This window comes from Stegodyphus dumicola, chromosome 3 (genome assembly GCF_044657685.1).
Source record: "Stegodyphus dumicola isolate Sdum_Otavi_A_Nest chromosome 3, ASM4465768v1".
In the NCBI taxonomy this organism is placed as follows: Eukaryota; Metazoa; Arthropoda; class Arachnida; order Araneae; family Eresidae; genus Stegodyphus; species Stegodyphus dumicola.
The window spans coordinates 202096876-202106974 of NC_140770.1; the positions used below are offsets into that span (position 1 = coordinate 202096876).

General features: G+C 31.4%; 1 protein-coding gene across 1 annotated transcript; it reads right to left on the reverse strand.

The window, feature by feature from the left end:
• Positions 1-4794: 4794 nt before the first annotated feature.
• Positions 4795-8786, reverse strand: LOC146998247 (uncharacterized). The gene is made up of 3 exons (XM_085813761.1): positions 8740-8786; positions 8222-8272; positions 4795-5435 (listed from the first exon to the last, which is right to left on the reverse strand). Exons 1-3 carry the CDS (start codon positions 8749-8751, stop codon positions 4890-4892), a joined length of 609 nt encoding a protein of 202 aa, XP_085669887.1. The 5' UTR covers positions 8752-8786; the 3' UTR covers positions 4795-4889.
• Positions 8787-10099: the final 1313 nt, after the last annotated feature.

Genomic DNA, 10099 nt, shown 5'->3' on the forward strand with positions numbered 1-10099 from the left:
TCGTATACACGTTACACATGGGGAAAACCACGAAAACACCCATGCAGCCAGCCCGTTCGCGGGATTCGAACCTCGGACCGAACTACCAGTGTTCAACGACTTTACCACTCGGCCGCTGGTCGTGGGCCTGTAATGGAAAAAACTCTTTGAAATTGATGCCAGGAAATAAGATACTAGATAGATAGATAGTTACATTATGAACGAAATGTAATGCTGTTAAGTGAACCTAACGGCAGAGTGTTGCTATGTTAAACAAATTTAGTGAATTTTAAAGAGTGCATATGGTTTATGCGCTGTGCTATATTGTGGTTTATGCCCTTTTTCGCACTTGCTTTTAATAGCATTCAAACAGTACAAATCATTACTTAGGAAATGGCAAAAGTTTTTCCAACTACTGATTAGTACATCTTCTTACCCAGCAAATATTGTAATTTCATTTTGAAATTAGCTATGCTGAGGCTTCCCCCCTCACCTTTTTTAAATAGTTGGACTTTTTTAAATAGTTCCAAATTCATTTCTTTGGCCTACTGGACTATTAAATGATATCCTGTATGTATGTATGTATGTATGTTTCTCTCATTGTGGAAAAGCGTCAACACCTAGAATCACCGAATTGTAAACACGCTTGTCCACTCGATCACGTGGGCTTGGAAGCATTAATATAGAATTTCAATTTAAAAAAAAATATTTCGGATGTTGTGTGAATTTAAGTAACATTTGAATAAGAAAAACTCAACGGTGTGTGTATTTAATTATGGCAAAGCACACGAGGGCTATCTGCCTAAAGGGAGGGATGCCTTTCGTGGAGGACTTTCTAAGGGAAACTGGCTCGTATACACGTTACACATGGGGAAAACCACGAAAACGCCCATGCAGCCAGCCCGTTCGCGGGATTCGAACCTCAGACCGAACTACCAGTGTTCAGCGCCTTTACCGCTCGGCCGCTGGTGGGCCAAAAAAAAAAAAAAAAAAAAAAAAAAAAAAAAAAAAAAAAAAACTCAACGATGTAAAAGCTTTATTTGCCACTCGGCTGAGTATAAAATACTTATATTTCAAATTTAATCAGAAAGCTCAGTTATATGATAAGACGAGTGTTGTGATTCAACAAAACACAATATATTTGTCTTTCGAATTTAATAATAAGTTCAGCAGTTTAAAAGCGATGTGTAGCCACAGTCAAAGTTCAAATATTTTTATCTGCCACGCAGAAGTGTGTTGTCATTCAGCAAATCGTACGATTATCCTTAACTTTTAATTAGAATTTTTTTTTATTAAAAACGAACTATGAGATTTAAAAGTAATAAATGCAAATTCATTTCAATTATTGTTAATTAGTGGTAGGATTCGCGAAATAACATGAGTTGGATTCAATAAAATCATTACATATATGTTTTTTTTTTTTTTTTTGGTAATAATTATTTTAGCCTATTCGCAACACAAACATCTAGTATCTCAAATAGCGTACATAGTACATATTAACTTCTGAACTTTTTTAAATAGTCATTCAAGTTTTTTTTAATTAGAATAAATCTTCGTTTCTATCTCGAAAGCAGTAAATTATTTTCAGGTCTACCATATCTTACAAGATTAAAGTTAAAAATTAAAAGCTTCTTGCAAAATATTTGAAATTCCTTTCGTTTATATTATTTATAACATACTTAAAGGTAAAGGATAACACAAGAGGAGCTGCTTAACCGAGAATCTATGCTATCAGTGTCACGTGCAGTATACAATTTAATTTGGGAAGGGTTAGCTGTTTTTTTAGGCTTTAAAGGGTACTAAGTGATGCTTCTCTTTTGGACACCAGAAAATTTAATTGAAAATAATTAATGATCTTTTTAAAATTTATTCGAATACAAATCTCTTGCCATTAAATGCCTATAAGTGTTCAATAGTAAGAAGAAAATGGTTGGTCGCTAAATCGCAAAGAACGTATTTGTATTGCTTTAATACTGTATTTTCATTCTGAGGCCTTTATTAAATTGAATTCACAATAATAATTTAAAGTTTACTATCCATTTATCTTTTATCGATATTTTTATTTCTTTAATTATATTCTAAGGTATTCTAAGGTTAATTTAAGGTATTTTTGTTGCTCTGAACCGTTTTCAACATATGATCTTATGGTGAAACTTAATATTCTTTGAATATTCTCATTAACTTTTGAAGATTTATTTTTTGAACTTTGTTTGCCTGAAAATAATCCTACTTCACATCTAACAAGCTCCAAAGTGGAGGTTATTTTAAAGAAATATGTGTAGTTCAAAATTTAACTTTAGCAATTGTACCTTAAGAATGAACTTATTTCTGTTTGACAAAAGCTCGGTTCTGCTGGCAATGACATTTCTTTCACATCCGGAATTTATTTGCCTTCTGATTGAGTATATTTCTAATTTGTTTTCTTCTTTTCTTGAGGTTGATGGAATTCAATTAAGATTAGTTCACTCATATAACTAAAATGTAATGTACTTATCTGTTTTGTTGGTATATTCTGATGGCTGATAATATAATATCCGTTTTTGTTCTTTTGCAGTAACAAGAATAAGCGTAAAATATCCAGTCTCTTTTATTTCACAAATTCCAGAAAGATTCAGATACATTGTAGAAACTCACAGGAGACCAAGAAGATAAAAATATTGACTAAATTTTAACTCTCAGCAGAACAGCTAAGAAATATCAGTTTGACTTAGGTGTCCAAAGACAAATTCCCTTTACTCCTTTACGTTCGTATGTCTATTCTTAGCCAAAGCTTTTTCACCGTTCCAGTCGTATGTCTGCTGTTAGCCACTACAGAAAAAAAATATCTGATGTGTACACCACATGACTTCCTTGTACGGAATATTAAATTATACGCATTTTTTCTTGCATTTCATTTAAACTTATTGGATTGAATTAAATCTAATTCGCCGACAGCGCATAAACCACAATAGAATAAATGCATTCTTTAAAATTCACTCTAGTATTTGTTTACCATAGCGACACTAGATTCATTTAACAGTATTATATTTCGTTCCTATTATAACTCATAATGCACAAAATTTATACCATTTAAAGAATAGAATTATCAAACACTTAAATTGTTGATAATTCTAAAAATATTGCATACAGATTTACTAAAGGCATAAAAACCTTAACCGGAAGATAAGAACAACATAATTCAATCAGTTTTAAAGCAAAAAATGTACAATTTACAAACATATAAAAGAGTAAAGAAACTGAGATCACTGAGCCGGGTAACAGAGTGGATATATATATAAATATATTTATATACGTTTGGTGCGGCCGATTGCAACCAAAATACGAGGTGCACATCTACATGTTATAGCAGTCCTATATAGAAAATTTCAACGTTCTGAAGCTACTCGTTTTTGAGTTATGCGAGATACGTACGTACGCACGTACGTACATACGTTCGTACAGACGCCACGAAAAATTCTCTTCAGAATTAATTTTAAAGCAGTTTTAAATTTTTTTTGAAGGAAACGAGTCTTTTATTCTGTCCTTACGTACAGATATCACGCAAAAACATCGTTAAATTGCTTTCGATAGCAGTCAAATTGGATATTTTCGTTGAAATATGCTGCCTGAAATTTTTCGCGATTACAATACTTCCTTTTTACTTCGTGCAAGGAAGTAAAAAGCATACTGATTTTATATTTATTAAGTCTACAATCTTCATAATCTTTCTTATTATTTATTACTGATCGTTCAACGAAAATTAATTCTGACCAGCATGAATCCTATGTATAAACTAATATGACCGCAAAGTAGTTAAACAACTTTTCACGGTTTGTTACTTGATACTTACATATTCCCTGAAGTGTTAACAATATTGCGAGTATCTACTTTAGATGACCTAGGTGTCTTTTGTCTTTTTTTTTTTTTTTTTTTTTTTTTTTTTCCGTTAAATATTAGCTTAAAGTTACATGCTATACATTTTGAGTACATGCGGACAACTTGCTTACAATCGGTATTAATTGGATTCCTTCTTTATATAGAAGTTAGTGTACATAAATATATAAATATATGGTATTTCTTATTAAAATCACAGATATTTTCATAATTTCATTGGGTGAATGAGTAACTGCGGGTCATAGATCTATCAGATTATTCATTAGATGCATTTTTTCTTTAGTTACAGGCCGTTATATTGCCTCAATTCATGTGATAAATCTAGAATATTCTTGCTGAAATCTTGCAAAGTACGTTTCTACCACCTCACTACTTTTTAACTTTCTGCAGTTTAAGAGATATATTTGAATTCTTTTAAAATTTCAAGCTAATTAAGTTAACTTTCTTTGCTTTTAAGACGGACTACAGAACTTATGTAATTAATTAAAACTAATAACAAAGTCTTTTCCAGCTATTGCAATAGCTTACATTTAATCTTTTATACTCACTGATATACTTGAAATATGCTCCAATTAATTATCCCTTAAGAAGAATAAAGGTAATAACTCCCTTTCAGAAAAATAGATAGAATTAATATCGATGAAAACTTGAAATAATTAACCTAATCAATTATATTTTTATCGCAATAATATTATAGAAAACCCTTATATTAATGCGCATTGATAAGTAAAAATATCCATGAATGTAAATAACACCTGAAATGTAGCTTATAAAGTAAATTTATAATTATATTTCTCATTCCTAATTATATTATGCGTGTTTTATATTTTTTTCTTTACTTCACAATTTTCATGAGAGTGGTACATTTTTAAATCTGTAATTGTAATATATAATTTAAATTGTTTATATTTAATAAGATGTTATATCAAATGGTTCCCAAACTGAACTTCTATATAATTTATTCAAATTTTATAACATCGTAACCATATACAATATAAATTATATCTAGCCCCAATAATCCATATTACAATATCCGTTTAATATCCATAACGAGCGTATCCCAGGCCACCAAGAAGTCCGCTGCCAAGCCGGTATCCAAGTCCTGCATATCCAAGACCGCTGTTTCCATATCCATACTCAAGACCTCCTCTATATCCATATCCAAGCTCTGCACTTCCATATCCTAAGCCAAGCCCTGCACTTCCATATCCTAAGCCAAGCCCTGCACTTCCATATCCTAAGCCAAGCCCTGCACTTCCATATCCATAACCTGCACCACTACCAGCCAAGCCATATCCTTCGGAAACACCGTATCCGACTCCAGCGTAAGGAGCTGCAGAAATTATTTGAACAGCTGCTGGATTTTGGTTGGCAGTGCCTGGTTCGTTGGTCTTGACTTGGGCACGGAATCCGGCGTGGTCTGCCACGTAGTTGACTTGTCTGTGGATACCCCTGGCATCAGTGAATCCGTAACTGCCCTTTACACCACTAGCTCCATCTCCGACTTCTTCTCTGTGTTGTTCTCCGTGATGATCCTTCACGCTGTATCCAAATTTGTAGGGTTGAGGTGCATGATGAACGGGCTGCAAATAATAATAATCAATAGTCTAGTTACTTTGATTAGAACTCTTGTCCAGAAAACAATTTGTGAAGCCTATCAGAAAAGTCAATAGTATTAACAGTAATAAGAAAACATTCGAAAGCTATCCGCATTCTGTTAAAATTATTAGTAAATACATAGGTTCTGCTCTGCAGCTAAGACTGTATCTGTAGTAAATTCATTAAATGTCTTTAAAAAATGGAAGTTTTAATAACATGTTTTTCTTACTTGACATAGTTCTCCGTTTTTATTGTTAAGTAATAATAGTATAATATTATTATACCGTCTTTTTCCGAAAATAAGACACTGTCTTACTTTCATTTTTGGTCCAAAATACGCGCTAGGGCTTATTTTCGGGGGAGGGCAAAATTAAAAGTATATTTATATATTTTTATTTAATATTTATTTTACACAGAATACAGAAACTTAAATTTATTCAATTACAGTCATGTCATATTCTTCTGGAACATCGTCATAAATAAAATTCTGAATTATATTCTGATTTTGACGAATTCGTTTTGTCACATTATTTTAACTAGGGATTATTTTCGGGGGATGTCTTATTTTACAAAAAGTTCCGAAAATCACGATAGGGCTTATTTTCGGAGGATGTCTTATTTTACAAAAAGTTCCGAAAATCACGATAGGGCTTATTTTCGGAGGATGTCTTATTTTACAAAAAGTTCCGAAAATCACGATAGGGCTTATTTTCTGAGGATGTCTTATTTTACAAAAAGTTCCGAAAATCACGGTAGGGCTTATTTTCGGAGGATGTCTTATTTTCAGAAAAAGACGGTAATTATTGTAAAGGAACATTATAACACTACTTACTATAAAGAAAAATTTTAATTTTCAAACGAGATCTCGATGTAATTTTTAATTTACTTTTACAGGATTTTTGGTAACTTTTGATTTGCGGTATTTTGTTAGAGCAAAATCCATAAAACATTTTTTAATGAGAGACTATTTATTATATATCTGCTGGTTTATTTTTCTACCTGAAATTTGATTTCCAATGAACGATTGGTAAGTCTCCTTGTAATTGTTGTTTTTTGAAAGAAAATACATTCTTCTTTTTCAAAGACTTCTACGAAAGGTGTCTCAAATTTAAATTTGGATGTTGTTTATTTTAACTAGCCGCTTTCGTCGCCAACTATATAAAATAGCTATTACAGAAAAAAAAGATATATATTTATATAAAATTTAATGATTCCAGCTAATGTAATTTCTAGACTCCAGCTGATATTTAAAAAGCAATAACTGCAATGAATATGCGGTTATTGCTTTTAGATTGCTTAGCTTGTTAATGAACAACAAAAGTTCGAATAAAACATTAGATATTTTACAGTTTGCTGAACAACAACTATACTAGAATATAAAAATATTTGAATTCGGACATCGATAATTCATTTCTTTTAAATCGCCGAGTTTATTGATTAAATTCAAAATACAAATAGATTGCGTTTTTTGGTGGCAGAATACTTCTTTTATTACTAAATATCGCATTCTTATATCACTAAACGCTCAGATTAAATTTGAAATATAAATATGCTACCAGAGAAAAACAAAGCTATTAAATCACTGAGTTTTTAATTAAAAGTTCTTTAAATTCAATCGAAATATGAAATAAATAAAAAAATTCGAAATTCGGTCTTCGAGGCACATATTAGCATGAAAGATTGAGTGTGCTCAAAACTGGGTGACTGTAGATACCACCGTTTTTTCACAGTGCAATTAAATTCGAAAGACAAATATATTGCCTTTGCCTAGTAGCAGCATACCTACATACAGCTGCATTTTCTTATTAAATGTAAAAGATAAATATCTTATGCTTTGCAGAGTGGCAATCTTTAAGTCGCTGAGTTTTTAATCGAAAGTTTATGAATTTCGCATAGAATGCGAAATAAATCAAAATTTGAAATTCAGGCTTCGAGGCGCACATGGTTGGTTGGAGAACTACTTGTTCTCAAAATTTGGTGGCTTTGAGTGTCTCCGCTTTTTCACAACTCGAGGAACATACAAACAAACACACATCCAGACTCTTCATTCTTTAATAATAGAGATTAATTGGCCTATTCGTATTACTAAACTATTGAATTAATTCATCAATAATTGTTTTCTGCTTTGCTGCCAAGCGTAATCAATTTAATTTCAGCTTTGTTTAAAAACATTAGTTTGTTGTTGCTCTGAAAACTTAAACTTAGGCTATAATATAGTCAACTTAAATTATACATATAGTATCTTCATATCGTAAGACGTATAATGTATTTTTAATGCATGTCATCCAACCTTTCGAGTAAATCTTATGCTTCTTTTTCACTTTAGTCAGAAGAAATTTCTAGCCAGTTTCTTTGTAATCACATTTCGACACTAGTTTTAAAGTAAAATTTTAAACACAAACAATTTTTCTAAGGTATAAATTTTCGTACACAACTTGAATTAAAGTCACAGCTTGTCTATTTTGTGTTTTAAATCACAAGTGTTGGAGAAGTTATTTACATCTGCCAATAGTAAAATGTTCACATTAAAACATAGCATTCTGTCAATATTACAATAAATAACAAATAAAAACTTCTAGTCCATAATTGCAAATACGGTAACATTAAAATGCTGCAGTTATATTTTAGATTTGAAATTTCTTTCTTAACTTCAAAGCATTTTTTCTGATAATTGTAGCTGCAATTTTTAACGTTCATAATTATAGGAAAGAAGACTTAATATCGAATCGGCAATATATTTTACGTAGGGAAAATATTTTAATATACTCACCAATGGTAAATGGGCTAAGGAAAGAGTGGCCACAAAGGCTAAAATTAAGACCTAAAAGGAAAAGATTAGAAATTATGAAAGTGCCTAGATATAATGAATTATCATGAATCAAAGATCTTAAATAATTTCACATTTTATTCCAATTTCAGTAAATTTAAATCTTATTATTTTTTTTTTTCATTTCTTTAAAAATGAATTCACAGTCAGCAAGAAACATATATTTCAACAGCTTACATATATTCACATGCAGGTAGTATCTACTTAATTTTTTCATTAAATTGTTAACAATAATAAATGTTTTTAAAGCTCTTTTACGTTTCTTTAACGATATATGTACAGAAAAAGTCATTTTCAGCAGTTGTTTGTAAGTGAAATAGAGGTTAGAAATATACTTTAAATATTATTCATGCGAATTATATTAAGTAATCTATTCTTATATATCTGCAAGTTAAACTTGAACACACTAAAAAAAACTTTCAAAATATTCAAACAGAATACTGAGAATTTTAAATTTTTACCTGCGAAATCATGATATGTACTAAGTTTGAATAAGCTTGTAATGAATATACTTACCGAATGAGCGATATATATAGAGAGCTAAAAACCGCGAGGGAAAAAAATGCATTGATACCAGTCTCAGAAAATAAATTTTTTTACAGTTCACTGCCTTCAGTATGCCACTTTAATCTCGTAACTTTTCTAACGGGATCAAATAGCTAACATTTTAAAGGACAATAATGCATTTCGTCAATGACCTTCGATATCATAACCGGCTGCCCCAGAAATAGCATAGTATTAATTTAGTTACCATACAGTGATTTCTCTCTTAAGTTTATTTGTATTAGACTCTGCAGCAAATATTATTATGCAATAAAATATGCTATTCAAGACGGGGATAATATTAATAATGACTCATAAAATATATTTAATTATTTTGTAGCAGCTGAAGTAATGTTTCCTAACCTGTCGTTCGCAGTGATTATCATTTTGATATGTTCTAGATTAGATTCAGTTTTATCTTCTAGGTACACGCCATTTAGTGGCCATATACCTTATGCAATAATTTGTTAAGCTTAATTATCCATTGCTTTACCAGTTGCTAAAATTGCCGTTTCTGTTTGCTTCCATGTTGTTTGATGATTCTTTCTCCTCTTTCGACTAACTTCGACGCATCATAAAAAAACCTATTTTCCATTCCAATTTGCCTAGTAGTATATGCTTTTAAATATATCTGCAGTGTTAAATGATTTACTAATGCATATGGAAATTGGATATCGCTTTTAAGGTATAATGTTTAGTACCTGATAAGCAAAAGGATTAATGAAAACTCAGAATATTTTGGAGTATTAGTCTAATTTCATGTATAATATATTGCGTTTAATCAATAAATTGTATGCATAATTTATTTTCCACTATTGGTGGTTTAAAATTTCCTTCTCATCTAGTGACTAATCAATATCTTATCTACATTCTAATCAGTACCATTAAATATTAAAATCGACTAATTGTGTTATGTAAATAGATCTCTAGTTACCTTGTAGAGAGGTAACTAGGTTATTTTGAAGCAGGAGACTTGAAAAATGAGCAGTGCCCTCGCCGGAACTCGAACCATGGACCTCTCGAATACGCGCCGAGTGTGCTGACCACCACACTACGAAGGCATGCTCAGAAGGCGGGAGAAATACCTTATATACTTCCCCTTTGAAAGGAAAATTTGGATTAGGGGACCCAATCGCCAAATCCTGGTGGTCGAGAATCATCATCCACCACCCTTCTATTTTGAGCGCCACTATAGAGTCATTAGGTATTTTTGATACAGGAGACGTGAGAAATGAGCAATGCCCTCGCCGGGACTCGAACCACGGACCTCTCGAATAC